The following is a 15,245-nucleotide window of genomic DNA, read 5'->3' as shown; positions in this document are numbered from 1 at the left end:
AACTCTAAAGGACACGTGGAAAAGATGAGATTCATTGCTTAAGAAAGAAAAAGCAATAACTTTGCAAGGGGAGAGGCAAGGGCATTCCCCCCCCCGCCCTCTTTATACAATTACTATTTATACATCAAACTTTGAAATTAAGGATAATACGAGTTTAAGTATATTTAAATTTAATTTCTTTTAAGTATTGCAACAATAATAGTTTCAATTAAGCTAAGACTTAAGTGATACTTAAATTCACATTCTTTTGAATATTGCAATAACAACCATGCTAATTAAGTCGAAATTTAATTGATACATGGTCCATTCTTGAATAGAACTCAAAATATTAATAATTATTTAAGAATAAAAATATCTTTTAGTATTTATTAAAAAATAATAACTTAATTTAAATTTATTTAATACTAAAATTTTAAGTTCCGATTTTCAAAATTTTATAAATTTGCCTCCGCATCTAGTGCAAAATGGTAACGCGAGGCAAGGCCCTTAATGCATCCAAAAATCCTAAAAAGTTTTGATGGTTTTTTTTTAAATAAGAATATAATGTATTTCAATATTTTTAACAATAATAATCATACCAATTAAATTAAGACTTAATCGACCGCTCTTAATTTTAATTTTAAAATTCTTAGTAACTCTCTAAACTTTTTTAAAATATTCATCTCCCGCAGCTCTATTTGATGTACACCTCCACATTTTTCTCCTCTAATAGCTTTCCCTTTACATCTTCTGCTAGCTATAACCTTAGTGTTACGTTAGGTGCGTTTCATTGCGCCCAAATCACTGTTATTTTGATGATTCCTTTACATTAAAAAAATACAACTTAACGAATAATAAAAGTGCCACGTGCCCCAAATGATCATAGTTTGAGAATAACATATGGTCATGACCTTGCATTAATTGAACTGCAAGAGTTTGGACCACATATCAAATGATGACTTGGTTAGCCACTGTGGATTCTATTCCTCCTCCCTTACATTTCACATAATATTTTTTTGTGGTATAATTTTTAAAAATCAATAAAGGCGTATCAACATCAGATATCTATAAAATTAGATGCGAATGAGGGAGTTTTGCAGGTGAGTTAAGTTAGTAGGATCATGTGCACATCATGTTGGCCATGATTATTACAAACTCATGCTCTCTTTTCATTTCATTTAATAAATTATACTCCACTTTTTGCCTCTCACCATCACATAAAGATGTTCTCTTGGAATAAATGGAAACCACATGCTTTTTTATCACATCATATTTACCACCTGCATGACGTTTGAAAGATGTTTAGAACCGCTCATTTTCAAGTGAGTTTATCTTTAATTTTCTTTTAATATGTAATCAACTTAGTTTATAATTTAACCCAAAACCTAAGAAATGCAACCATCTTAATTAAAAATTCTTCCAAGATAATTGCTTTTTCATGCATCAACCGGGAAACATAAATAACATTACTTCATTAAATTTATCGTTTTCATACAATGTATAATTAAAATTATTATTAGTCAGATCTTACCTCGATTAGTATAGGTATTGTTATCAATATAGAAGGACGTGAGTTCAAGTACATTGAAACATATTATCCTCTTATTTATAAGTTGAAAGGGGTTATGGATAATTTTAAGCATTAAGCAACATTATAATCATTCAACACTAAGCACAAGTCTTTAAGAACAACCATTTGCTTCAATCTTGAATACTATATTCTTACCGAGCCTCGTATAATTAAAATAATAGTTAATATACGTATAATTTAAAAAAAATTCATCAACATAATACAAATAAGATAAATATGTCAAAAAATTTATAAAAATATACAACTATTAAATACTTGTGATGAAAATAGAAACACGAAATCACAAATTACCAAAATCAACACAAACTTGACAACAAGACAATGGCATATCAATGGGCATTAAATTGGGTATACCACAAAAGTCAAGCCATTAAAAAAAGCTTCAAAAAACAGGAGCCTCCAACCAGCTTTGACACCATCTTCACAAGACTTGAGAGAGAGTCCTAGAAAGCTACATGATTTTTTTTTTTTTCACTTTTTCTTTTCTTTATTTATTTAGTTATTCACTTTGGAAGCAACTTGGAAGTTTACTTTTATCAAGTACCTGCATTTGCATGAGCACGAATCAATTGGATAATATGTATTCTTTAAGTTTGTAAAGTATAATATCAATTTAATTTTTAATATTTATATTTTTATTAATTTACTTTTTAATATTAAATATTTATATAGGCTGCAAATATGAGTTAAAATCCTGAAGCATACGAAGAAACAAAGGATTAATGGCTGCTATTTGAAGTTTTCTTTAGAATAAAAAAAGCAATTAAAGAAAAAATGCTTAAGCGGAATCGTGATTAAACTGACATCAAAGTTATATTCTGCGAAACTAGGGCGTTGACAGGGATAAAAAAAAATTCATTTCTTATTTAGTGTAAAACAAATCTTAATTAAACTAACTACCTAAAGTTCTAAAAATAATTAATCCTATCATTCTAATACTTGCCTAAACCTCATTCTCTAAACTATTACCTCTACATGTTTTTAAACTGTGTGCCTAACTCACTGAAATCTTAATAGTTTCTATAAAATTCCACACAAAGAAATTTTTATTTTTCCAAACACGCCATGCTAACAAACCAAGAAGAATCGACCAAGGCACCCCAATCCCTTCTATCCGTCCAGGATTCTCTGGATTTGCTTTGACTCAATTGGAGAGACATTAGGAAAAAAAAAACTGCGACTAACAATCCTTTGGCACAAAGTATTTCCTCATTTTGACTATTTAAATTTTTTAAAATTTTAAATCAGTCTCTTCTATAAATATAAAAATTTGATTTAAATTTTTTTTAAATTATAAAGATATGGGCTATTAAAATAATAAAATTATATTTTTGCTATCGTAAAAATTACAATTTAATTTCGGCCCCTTCTAAAACGAATTTCTGATTTCGCCCCTGTTGTAAGTATGAGAATTTGAGTTCGATCCCAAACAACTTTATTTCCTTCTTTAATTATATATATATATATATATATATATAAAACATTGGACCATATTAAAATAATACTAAATAATTACTAAAACGTGATATAAAATTAATACATGAATTTTAAAAAATTATAAATTACAAATCATTATTATCATAATCATCGTCAATATTCATCATGATCTAAAAGAAGTCTAAAAGTTACAACCATTTAATTCCACATCATTCGCACGTTATTTGACCAATAAATAAGACATTTTTTGTTTGAAATTTCCAACAACATAATTATTCCAATTATGCCATACATTTTGTTGTCTTCTAGCTTTTATTCATTGTAGTTTGAACAAATTTTTATTTTTCCTTTTGAAGATTTTAAGTTAAATAAAATTTCGAAATTTTGTGGTTAAATAATTTCCTACATTATTATTTTTATGAGGTTACACTAAAGAATAAAAAATTAAAAGGATAAGTTTTTCTTTTTTATATTAAGTAGAAAAATTTTACGTAAAAAATTACTTGCGGTTAGTTCTTACAAAGCGAATCCGTTCTTGTTTTCACTTTTTGGCCCAATGTTTTTTCAATACAATTTCCTATTATTTCCATTACCGCCGAATCTTTGTTCGTGAATGTTAATACGCGTTTAAGAAAAGAGGACTTTGGTAATTGCCTGAATGTTAATTGCATTAGTTAATTTTATTTATTGATTTTATTAACGATTTATTTAAAAGTGTTTAGTAAAGTTTAGTCAATAACTAAAAGCTGATACGTGTAAAATAATAAATAAGCGCATGGCACATTTTATTGTTAAGTATTTATTTGTTTATAATACTTTAATTTTATTGGATGAAATTATTGAAATAAACACTATTATTCAATAATTAAAATATCAATTATGAAAATTAAATTAGTGAATATTTTGAAGATTTAAATAAAAAATTTCTTAAGTTACTTATTTACAAATATTAACCTTGTGAAAATCGATAAATGTTAATAGTGTATCAATATAATTGTAAACTATATCTCTAGTGATAATTATGTCATGTTGTTAGTATATAAATTAGTGATAATTATGTCACACTCTAAATAAATTTGTCAAGCAAGATATTTCAATTAATATAAAGCTGGATAAAAAATTATTTTACACAAGTAAATTGAAAATAAATTAAGAGTCCATAAATATTTAAGGGTGAATGAGCTCAATTGAAAATTTCTCACGGCAATTTTGATTTTTGTAGATTCATGGTGAATTTTTTTTTGAGATTTACTTTAGAAATTAGAGGTGAAAATGCAAATAGGAGAATGAAGACTATTGATATCTTGACACCTCTATTAGGTTTGAGAGCATGTGACAAAAGGAGTAACTTTTGCACAAATATGGTTAAATATGTCATTCCACATATCTCATTTCCATTCAACAATTGAAAAAAGTTGCCCATCCCAACATTTTTTTGTTTGAAACTTTTTGCTCAACAAACTCTTATAAATATCCATTCACCAAACATTACAATTAGAGAATTTGATTACCCAATCCTCTATTTGTGCTCAAATCAACTAAAAAATGTTCAAATTTCTATTTACCAAACATTACATGATATTTCATCGTGAATAATTACCCTAATATAAAATATCTTTTAATGCACTGAAAATTATAGCATCAATATATTCCTGTTGATAAAAATATAAAATATTAATATCTATTTTTAATTTAAAAAAATCTTTAAAAAGTTCCTATCATATTTTAATAGAACAACATATTTTTAATTTTTTTAATAAAAAATTAAAGTGAATAGAAATTGGTGTCACTTTCTGTTTGGAAGGAGGGAAAAAGTTGCCCCGTGAGATAAAAGACGTGGACAACTTTGCAAATCAGACATGCTTTAAAAAATATATCTTTTTTCTCTTAACGAATGTGGTTACAGTGATAGGTTTTAATTGGGTATTTATTCTCATATATATTAAAAACGAGTATCTTATTTTGCAGTTATTTTTAAAAATTAAAGTAAATATTTTAAGAATGAAAAGGCAGAAATATTTTAATGTAATTTTATATTTATAATTTCAGTTTAATTATTATGTAGTATTAAAGTAATTATGCGCTCATAATTTTCTCCTAACTTTGACTTAAATAGTTAAATGGCTTTTTTATTAATTTCCAATAATTAAATATAACTGAGAAAAATAATATTCATATTTAATGAAAAACGTAATATTCATAAATATATTAATGAATCATAAAAAGATGTCAATAAGCTAACAATTTGAAAAAGTGCTGGATTCTTAATTCTAAAAATATAAAAATAAATCTCAATAATTTTTTTTTCCTAATTTATGCAAGTAAAATGTAAAGTTAGGCAATTTAGTACAAAGTAAATAATTTAGGGCTAGCATTTGGAAAAAGCACAAAAGTCAAAAAAAATTCATTGACTCTCCAACTCGCACCACCCAACAGCCGTCAGCCACCAACGCCGCTCCTTCTACGTAGATAAAACTGTATATTTATACGTATACAAATGCATAGATACAAACTTATATATAAAGTTTCTCTCTCTCTCTGCCTTTTTCTAGTTCTTTACCTTTCATGCAGTCGAGAAAATGGGAAACTGCTTTGCTCGTAAAACAGTAACGAAACGACCGGTCACGAAAAGGTTGCAGAACCAGCAAAAAGGACCCAATTCCAGCAACCGGTGGGCTAGGGTCCGATCGTCGAGGAAAGACAAGCTTGATGATTCTCTGCTTCAAGAGCAGGCTTTAGCAGCTGCGATCTTGTTCAGGCAACATCAACAGCAAAACGGGGGAGCTTCATTGCCGTTTGACAGGTCGGCTTCGTTGAGGTACCCGAATTCTTCTTCCGGGTCTAAGAAAGCTGGTCAGTTGCCTCGGAGCTCCAGTTCCAGAGCGAGGTCCCTTACTGACCCGCTTTTGCAACCTCATCAGCTTGTTAATCAGGTTTGTGTTATTTTTTGTTCTTTAATTATGGTTTTTGGTATTTTTCAGGTAATTTATTGGGTAAAAGTTTTTTTTTGGGGGGGGGGGTTGTGGGGGTTAATTATTGCGGGGTATTGGGTTTTAATTTTCTATTTTTATTATGGGTTATTTAATTATTTTTTATAATTTTATAACTTCAAATTATGGGAAGTACGATGGAATTATGATCAAATTTTTTTATTGGTTACTTATGGTATTTAAATTATTTTTTATTTTTAGTCGGATGGCTGTTAATTTGGCAATATATCGGCATTCGATGAAAGTGGAGTTTTCATGTCATTGGAGTTCTGGAAAATTGAGTTGGCTATTTGAGAACTTGATTTGGTTATGGAAGTTTATAGTATTAGACTTCTCAGTCAAACCTTGCATATTTTTAAAAGATCTTTTCTTTTTTTGAGCTTTGCCAATGGTTCTTTGTTAATTTAAAGCCTTGATAGCTCTTTTGTGCACGAAGTGTATGAATTTCTAAATGTGGGTTAAAACCATGGAAATCCCACCTATTTTGATGGTGGCAAGGGGATGTATTTGGCACCAGATTCTCAATTTGCAGATGTCTTTTTAAGAGATTCTTTGATCCATCTTTGTCTCTCACTGTGATGGACATTAAAGGCTTTCTGCTATGCAGCAATAAGCTCCAGTTGCAGGCGTTTTGGCATATGTAGAGTTATCTCAGCACTCATAAATGCTTTTGCTTGTCAAGGATGTTTCTGGTCTACTTAGATGAACAATGCTTATTTGTTTTTTGTTTTCTTTTAACTATAAATGATAAGAATGGAGTCTTAGTGACAATTATTATCAATGCTCTTTTACTCAGTTTCTAGTGCTGCAAGTGTGAGCTAAGAAGAAAAGCTATTTTTTTTCTTGTTTGTAAAATTGCTAAAACGTGTGTGCTTATGATAGTACTTTGTCCCAGAACTGTTCATTTAAGGGAAAGCTTCATTAACCCTGATTCAGCTGGATAAGATAAAACTATGTTCATAAAATTTCTAGACAAATTTATCTATTTTGTAGTGTTATTTTGCACTGTAGTCTATCGTCTAGCACAACACCTGTTTCTTTTATTATAATTATTTTTATGGCCTAGCCATAATCGAGAAGGCCGCATATTTACAGGTTTTGTTTCATTGTTTGTTCTTGGTTACCACCATTTCAAGTCAATTTGTAAATTTTATTTTAGTAACTTTGCTTGTTAAGTGTACATTAATCCTTTTAAATGTCGCTTATGATCTTTCTCATTTTTCTTTTTTGTGTTTGCCAGGGCATAAAGCTTGATAACTTGGAAACAAATCATTTTGTCCTTGTCCATGGGGGAGGCTTTGGTGCTTGGTGTTGGTATAAAACAATTGCACTCCTAGAAGAAGGTGGTTTCAAAGCTACTGCAGTTGATCTAACGGGTTCTGGCATTCATTCTTTCGACACAAATGGCATTACCAGTCTCCCACAATATGTGAAGCCATTAACTGATTTTCTTGAAAAACTTCCCGAAGGCGAGAAGGTTCTTTTCTATTTCTTTCTTTACTCGTTTTAATTTCCACGCTTATGCTCCTTTTTCAGCTTGCTTCTTGGTCAGAAGAAATTTTTTCTTATGCAAATTGAATATCAAGCTTGTTAATGAATTCAAACTTGTCCTGCTCAATACCAAACGTTAAATCCAGGAAGTTCCTAAAATAGCTGTTATAAGCCTTTTTGGGGTATATTAAATTTTATTTTATATTGGTTGCTAAAGCATTGTATTGGTGCTTGCATATTTCTGCTAACCAAGCTTTGTTACACATTCTTTACAATTTTTCATTCTCGCTGTTACTGGAAAGTTTGACATAGTAAGAGATCGATAACAGAGTCTCATTGGTCAAAGTCTTTTAAAACTATGCAGGTGATCTTGGTTGGGCATGACTTTGGTGGTGCATGTGTATCGTATGCAATGGAACTGTTTCCTTTTAAAATTGCAAAGGCTGTTTTTGTGGCCGCAGCAATGTTGACAAATGGACAAAGTACTCTTGATATGTTCACCCAACAGGTTTGCATTGCTTGAATCATTATTTTAATTTCTGAATATTTTTATCTGCAGATACATACTAATTATGCTGGACTTGAAAAATGCACTTCTATAAATTGTTTGTTTGAAGTGTCTATAGTTTAACTTCTTCCGGAACTTACTGATTTGCTCGAGTGTTTGCCATTGACATCTTGTTTCACCATAGTGAGCCCTACTTTATCTAAAATTTGGCATTAAATTTGTTTGAAAAATGCATCTTTGGACATGAGTATGGGGACATTATTAAATACTTTAAAAAAATTGAATATACTCGTGTTGGACACCACACTTGAGTCCAAGTAAAGTAGCTTGTTAATACTTTCTATGAACAAGTAATCTAACCATTTGAACTTTATGGTTTTATGTAACTAGTGCTAAAACTTTTGCAGGCAGGTTCTAATGATCTAATGCGACAGGCTCAGATATTTCTGTATGCTAATGGAAATGACCATCCTCCAACTGCTATTGATTTAGACAAGTCTTTATTGCGGGATTTGTTATTCAATCAAAGTCCTTCCAAGGTACATCTGAACTAGTGATTAATGATCTTTTTCTTAATCAATGCGACTTATATGTCTTATAACGAGATCATTTAGCATCCTTGTTAGATATTCTACCACACTGGCAGGCAACAATGTGCATGGTCCGCATAACCACATACATCTCTTATGAATGCTTGTAAAATTTCATATTTAAATTGCAATGTGAACACGTTAGGTAATTAGTAGTTTGTCATCTCCTTCTAACTTCGTTGTCTAAATCATTTTGATTGATTAATTAATCTTTTGATTTTCTATTGTTCAAAAAACTCAATTTATCTTCTATGTGTGTCGATGTGCAAAATTACAACTGCTGATTTTATTCCACATTTTGCTGGCCAGGATGTTGCATTAGCATCTGTTTCAATGAGGCCGATCCCTTTCGCACCAGTTTTGGAGAAGCTTTCACTTTCTGACATGAAATACGGATCTGTGAGGCGTTTTTATGTAGGAACTCCTGAAGATAATGCCATACCAGTGGTGCTTCAAGAGAGCATGATTAACTCAAGCCCACCGGAAAAAGTATTTCGTCTAAAAGGTGCTGACCACTCACCATTTTTCTCAAAGCCTCAAGCCTTGCACAAACTATTTGTAGAGATCTCGAAACTCCCTTCACCTTGAGAGATTCTAATTGTCGGATGTTTCATTGGAGTCCCCCACTAGGGCATCATTTGATGAGGTATGGGGAAGTTATCCTCTCGAATTTGAGTGAACAAGCAGATGCACATACACATACCGTAAAAATGGTCTTTAGTGCTCGACTGCTAGATAGCTTAGACATTTTGCATCAGAGCACGGAGTATGTTGATATCGCTTTCCTCAGTCCTTTTTTGTTTTTGGTTTTCCTTTCATGAGATATTCATATTTATGCTAGCGAAAGATTAACACTTCAGGGTTGCACATAAAGCAGTATCAGCCATTCTTTCTGTTTGTTGAACCAATTTCTCATGTAACATATGCGTCTGAGCTTAAAGATTGTTGGATTACTGAAATAAAAGGTTGATAATTTATTACGAGATTGATTATCCGAAATAGAAACACATTAAAAGTATTGTTATTAGGATAATAGATATTATTAATTAGTGTTTGATCATTGTAGTTGCCTCATAACAAGTGCTGTGTAGATACCATCCTGTGTGAGAAGCTGTTCATGAGTGCCACTCTCTGCTATCTGACCATCACAAATAACAGCTACGTTGTTCGCATTTTTGACTGTTGACAGCCTATGTGCTATGATTAGAACAGTCCTACCATTCATCAATGAATCCATAGCTTCCTATCAAGCACCATCACATAAATTAAATTGATAGTGAACCAGGCCTACAGGCTGAGGCAAGCCGAAAATGAGCCGATCTGCCCAACCCGGAGACAGGTTTATGAAAAGCAGCTAAGAGTCTTACCTGAACTAGGTATTCACTCTCAGCATCAAGAGCACTTGTGGCTTCATCCAAAAGCAATACACTGGGATTCATTAACAGTGATCTTGCAATTGCTAGTCTTTGTTTTTGACCTCCTGACAGCCTCAAACCCCGTTCTCCCACAACTGTTTCATATTTCTTAGGAAATTTTTCAATGAATCCATGGGCATTCGCCATTTTCTGCACCCATCTTATATGCACACGATATTTTAAAAAAATGAATCAACTACTGTTTCATTTATCATTGGTAAAAAGGATTATAGTCATTAACTTACAGCCACATATTGTATCTCAGTTTTGCCGACTTTGCCATTGACTCCATACCCAATGTTCTCCTCTATGGAACAATTGAAAAGAACTGGTTCCTGGCTAACTATGCTAACCTGTATTTAGTAAAACAAGACCAACAATAAAGGTCTGAAAATATAACACCTTAAATATAAACACGAGAAAATGAGTGGAGTTTGTATGGAAGGCATACAAACATTGAGAAAGATCAGCAAAAAGGACTCCACCTTTCTATGAAGATATTGATGTGATATTTCCAGTAAAGAAACCCCATTTAACAAAATCTTTCCCTTGAGAGGATCGTAAAACCTTTCGATTAAGTTTGCTATTGTCGTCTGCAACAGATTGGAGATTCAGCTTTCAGTAATTTGTTAGTCCAAGAAGTGTCAACGAAGGGAAAGGGGATGGCAATATTTACTTTTCCACCACCACTGGGTCCAACAAGGGCAACTTTTGAGCCAGGCTTCAGTTTCATAGTTATTCCCTGCAGTTCCATTCAGATTTTACATTATCTAGTGAATGTATGCATTGTTGTTACTTAAATATAGTAAATCTATTATTATCAGTTAAAAGCTTGATAATTGGTACTTCAATTCAATACAACATCAGATCTTTCTAGCTCGAATAGTCATTAGATTATGCATTCATTGCTCTAATCCGTTTTTGGATAGCACTTTTCTTCTAACCTTGCACGTGAGGTGCACATTAAAACTTAGTTAAACTTTCTCTCTCTCCTATCAATTTAAACCATATTAACTAAATAATTTGAAACTTAGTCTATTTTCTAAACTTCTTTTTATTTGATAAAAAACCGACAAAAGATTCAGAAATTGCTATTAGAACATTTTGATTTTGCCCTTGTTTTAATTTTGATATTCTTCAGGTCTTAAAAGGAAGGAGCTAACTGAACAAAATCCAAAACCATTGAATCAATGCACAATATTGAGGCAAAACATGGGTTAGTTTGCTAGAGTAGAATATGTTCTATTAAACTCTTTTTTTGTGTGTCTGTGCGTGTGTTAAACGGTATATGATATGCTTTAAATTCATTTATGTAGCAGAGAAACCATTACCCTAAGTACCATATGACTTGGCCGAGAAGGATAAGCAAACCAGACATCATCCAATTCTACATCTCCATCTGGATTTCTGCCATTCACAGCATAACATGTTTATTTAACATGATGGTCCATTGGGTTAACTTGCGTGACATAAATAAAGTTTAAGCCTCTTTTTAGCATTTCTCATACAATGTTGTGTTACAGCCTGCCATAGGTGTAAACTAGTGGAATTTAAATTTAATGAAATTGTAATTTGACTAACCCCACTGGACACTTATCTCCTGATTTTGGCATGCCTGAGACACGATCTAATAGCTGGAAAACACTCCTACTTGACCCTGCAGCTTTCATGGCAGATACATATGATCCTGATAATGAGGACACTGAGTATCCAACTGCAGGTAAATAGAAGATTGTTTATCACAAACATGCCATGCAAATAACTGTTAATATGTTCCGACCAAAGTTGCAGATCGAACATAAGAGTTGTCTGGAACTTGTATAGTACCTGTGAGACTATAAAGGATGAAAGATGTAAGAGAACCAGCAGTCATGAATCCCGTTATTGTCAAGTAGGCTCCATAGCTCACCACTATAAAAATTGACAGTTTGGATGCAGCGTTCTGTCCTCCAAAGTACAGACCAACTACTTTCTGTTGTAGAAAACAAGAGTTAAGACTCAAGCTAAACATCTATGCAGAGATTTAAGTTGCAGTCAAACTGCGTTCGTGATTTAACGAATACAATTGCAACTAACTAAATTGACTATCATTGATGTAAAGAGATAAACCACAAAAACAACAATTGCAATATCGTGTTCCGGCCATCTGTGTGTGATTGAGAGATAGAAAGGACACTCACAGCTCGTTTGAGTCCAATCTTCAGTCTCTCATCAACCTTCTTGGAGTACTTGGAGACGGCATAGCCTTCTTGAGCAAAAGACCTAATTGTTCGAATAGCTCCAAAAGATTCCTAAACGTCAAGGGGTTTGTCATGAAGGACAGAATTTTCAATGCTTTTCAGTTTTGAAGCACGTTACAGTTCTTACAAACCTCAGCAACCGAGGCAGCCACTGCAGCTGCAGCTTGTGTTGTGTGTGAAAGTTGTTTGAGATATCGTCCGAATCTACGCATGGCGACTGCGGTAACTGGAACTACCACCAAGGATAGCACTGAACACAAATAATAGCAATTGTGACTGCTATAACTCTCAACATTAATGAAAACTTGTTAAGCAAGCAAAACCAGAGAACATACATGTTAGCTTCCATGATGATGAAAACATGAAGCCAATGCCGATAATGGCACTTGTTAGATTCCGAAGTGCCTCTGAAAGATTGGTTGTTGCTGCAGTTTTAATGATCTGTGTGTCCTCAGATAGCCTGTTGAGGAGTTCGCCTGTTGAAGTAACATCGAAAAAGGCTATTTCCTGTTGCACAATTTAAGGATAAAAACTGCTGAAACATTGAGTGCTGAGCAAAGGGTATTAAGAAAGAACAGCCGAATAACTTGCAGACCATGGACACCGGCCCTCAACTTGCGAGAAATTATCCGCTTTGACTAAAAAACCTCACCATTTTGTCCTTTACAAGTATGAGCATAAGTCTCTACATATATCTGACAAGATAGGTCTTACCTGATGGATAAGGTGAGTGAACAAGTTAAGCCTTAGCCTAGCTACAATCCTTTCACCAGTAGAAGAAAACAACCATGCTTGAACTGCTCTGCATATAGACCTAAATAGGATGGGTAAAAGAAGAACCTTAAGAGTCGATTTATTCATTTTAACAAGTTAAAAATCAACTAATATAGGCTCAACCAACTACTACAGAGTCAAGACTAAATCCATTCTATTAAGCTATCAATTAGTATTCTCCTGTTGGTACTAATCTTCAATTAGATTTTATATCATGTTGTTTGAAATTTTTGTTTTTCTATATTTGTTCCCTATACACATTTGGATATAGCATGGGATATGATCTTTCAAGGACCCTTAAATATAAAATCCTTCAAAAGATCAAATATTTTCGTTTTGGATTCATACTCATATCCAACACTTGCATTAAAGTTCGAGTAACATAGGCTAATATTGTACTGTTCTGTTCTATAAAATGCTGTAACTTGTATAGAATAGGCTTTTGAAGCCCAAACCCGTTCTTTATCTTCACTTAAAAAAAGCAATTTTGATGAAGTAGAGCATGCATTTAACATCCATCTCAAAAGTTAAAAATTTTACTTGTAAAATATGGATCCCATGTTGAAGCATGACAGATACCCAGATTTGGTTCTTACCAGTTCTCTGATCTTTCTAAAGATATCATTACTATTGAAAGGAACCCAGAATGGTTTTTACTCGCAAAGAACAGTCTTTAGCATAGACCAAGAAAGGAGCACTGCCTTGTGAAGCATTTCAACAAACAAGTGTGTGTCAAAAGGAAAATGTGAAATGGAAAGTTACCCTATTACAATTATCAGAAGAATATATGTTACGATGTTTTTGATGGCATCCAAAGCTTGTGATTGCTGTAGTGGGGTCTTTATTTCTCTTGACACGATGTCTATAATCATTCCACCATATTTAGGCTGCAATATAATTACATGAGCTTCTGACTTGTTATCCAGTTTCTCATCTTGTAATTCATTAACATAGGGAAAGAAAGGAACAACATACAATCAAGAAACCCGATGCAGATGCTATAAAAAGCGCGTTGGTGCCGATTATAAGCTTCCCAGCATCTGGTTTTGCCTACAAATTGCAGCCAACTCAATAGGTACTATGCAAAGAGATTAATGAAAAACCATATTCCTGACTAACCAGTGAAAATACTTTGGACAATCCAACATTGGCTGCCTGAAAATGTTCCACATAAAAGATTAAGTAAATAAAGTCTGCTTCACAACTGGGAAATAAAAATATGGAACAAATATCCATCACCTCAACACCACTGTCTTGCTCAGGATTTGATATGGGGCAGTTTGATGATTGATTATCATTTGCCTGCATAAATGGAACTGTATTTATCCCATGATTAAACTGAGGGGAAGTTTTAAGAATAGCTATATGTTTGTACTCTTGGTCGTATGGTTTCCAAAGAAATCGAATCAATGATGCTGAAAATTTTGGGTTTTTTTATCATCTGAAATTTTTTGTTTCGAAAGTGAATAGCACTATACAAAATCACCTTCTAATCTTTAACTAGTATACGATATGCTCATGCATTGAAACATATATATATTTAAAATGTAGTAAAAACAAGGAACAAAGTTAAGCAGAATGTTGAAAAATAAAATCCTAGAAAAACATGGTACAAAACCAAACAAATTTCCTTGTACAAAAGGGGGACTCTTTCACTGCCTGGAGGAGAATGCAACTTCTGTTTCTTCCCCATTTGAAAATAAAAATTCAAAATTGATAAACAAATGCAACAATGGAAATTGTTTCTGCAAATTAGTTGCCAGTATGTCATGGGATTATAAACAAAGTAGGGGAAACTGTTATTTTTGAAAGAAAATAAATTTGTTATTTTTTATTTGGTACGTTGTTGGCTTTATGGCATGTTTCATGAGGCCTTTTATACATCCTCAATAAATTAGGAAAAAAACTGCAATCATTTCATTTTTATTACTAGACTATTCTAGTCAGAAGTAAAAATGTTTATTTCTTTGAACAACCTTTGTCTCTGTTCCTTTTAAGATTATGTCTGTAATTATTCATAATCCCTCTCTAACTCTTAAATAAGAGTTCAGTGTGTTCAAATCTACGTCTTTCTGCACTAACAACAATACCCACATCAATCGAGTTAAGACTCAACCGGCAAAGAAAATTTATTTATTTATTATTATTTGAAATGGTAAGGATTTAAAAGAATGATATTTAATAACTTGTCGTGTTTAATGCTTGTTTTAGAGGAAAGGTAAGGTGATGA

At 32.4% G+C, this 15,245-nt stretch overlaps 2 protein-coding genes across 4 annotated transcripts; one reads left to right on the top strand and one right to left on the bottom strand.

Moving 5' to 3' along the window:
* The first annotated feature begins 5,535 nt into the window (after positions 1 to 5,535).
* Positions 5,536 to 9,566, top strand: LOC105802380 (putative methylesterase 11, chloroplastic). Its single transcript, XM_012633979.2, has 5 exons — positions 5,536 to 5,940; positions 7,238 to 7,474; positions 7,853 to 7,996; positions 8,404 to 8,535; positions 8,896 to 9,566. The coding sequence occupies exons 1-5, from the start codon at positions 5,587 to 5,589 to the stop codon at positions 9,172 to 9,174; spliced, it is 1,146 nt and encodes a 381-aa protein (XP_012489433.1). The 5' UTR covers positions 5,536 to 5,586; the 3' UTR covers positions 9,175 to 9,566.
* On the bottom strand, positions 8,766 to 14,817 carry LOC105802379 (ABC transporter B family member 27). Of its 3 annotated transcripts, none has more exons than XM_052624323.1 (17): positions 14,255 to 14,815; positions 14,135 to 14,170; positions 13,991 to 14,065; positions 13,778 to 13,902; positions 12,956 to 13,055; positions 12,577 to 12,748; positions 12,373 to 12,491; positions 12,182 to 12,292; positions 11,829 to 11,973; positions 11,583 to 11,715; positions 11,333 to 11,408; positions 10,678 to 10,743; positions 10,487 to 10,594; positions 10,247 to 10,354; positions 9,954 to 10,151; positions 9,682 to 9,829; positions 8,766 to 9,539 (listed from the first exon to the last, which is right to left on the bottom strand). In XM_052624323.1, exons 1-17 carry the CDS (start codon positions 14,321 to 14,323, stop codon positions 9,499 to 9,501), a joined length of 1,830 nt encoding a protein of 609 aa, XP_052480283.1. In that variant the 5' UTR covers positions 14,324 to 14,815; the 3' UTR covers positions 8,766 to 9,498. The 3 variants fall into 3 exon arrangements, with proteins under 3 accessions (XP_052480283.1, XP_052480284.1, XP_052480285.1); XM_052624324.1 differs by having other exon boundaries at positions 13,991 to 14,055; positions 14,255 to 14,813; XM_052624325.1 differs by lacking the exons at positions 8,766 to 9,539; positions 9,682 to 9,829 and having other exon boundaries at positions 9,984 to 10,161; positions 14,255 to 14,817.
* Positions 14,818 to 15,245: the final 428 nt, after the last annotated feature.

Source organism: Gossypium raimondii, chromosome 11, assembly GCF_025698545.1.
Source record: "Gossypium raimondii isolate GPD5lz chromosome 11, ASM2569854v1, whole genome shotgun sequence".
NCBI lineage: Eukaryota > Viridiplantae > Streptophyta > Magnoliopsida > Malvales > Malvaceae > Gossypium > Gossypium raimondii.
Note: the sequence above shows the minus strand (reverse complement) of the source record. Positions and strands in the feature narration are given on the sequence as shown.

Bases quoted from the DNA above. Each gene is read 5' to 3' on its own strand.
- LOC105802380 (XM_012633979.2), top strand. From the start codon at position 5,587: ATGGGAAACTGCTTTGCTCGTAAAACAGTAACGAAACGACCGGTCACG. The intron at 5,941-7,237 runs GTTTGTGTTATT...TGTGTTTGCCAG, and splicing joins CTCATCAGCTTGTTAATCAG to GGCATAAAGCTTGATAACTT. The intron at 7,475-7,852 runs GTTCTTTTCTAT...AAAACTATGCAG, and splicing joins AACTTCCCGAAGGCGAGAAG to GTGATCTTGGTTGGGCATGA.
- LOC105802379 (XM_052624323.1), bottom strand. From the start codon at position 14,323: ATGCAGGCAAATGATAATCAATCATCAAACTGCCCCATATCAAATCCT. The intron at 12,749-12,955 runs GTAAGACCTATC...ATTGTGCAACAG, and splicing joins TCACTCACCTTATCCATCAG to GAAATAGCCTTTTTCGATGT. The intron at 9,540-9,681 runs GTATCTACACAG...CTTTTATTTCAG, and splicing joins ACAGCTTCTCACACAGGATG to TAATCCAACAATCTTTAAGC.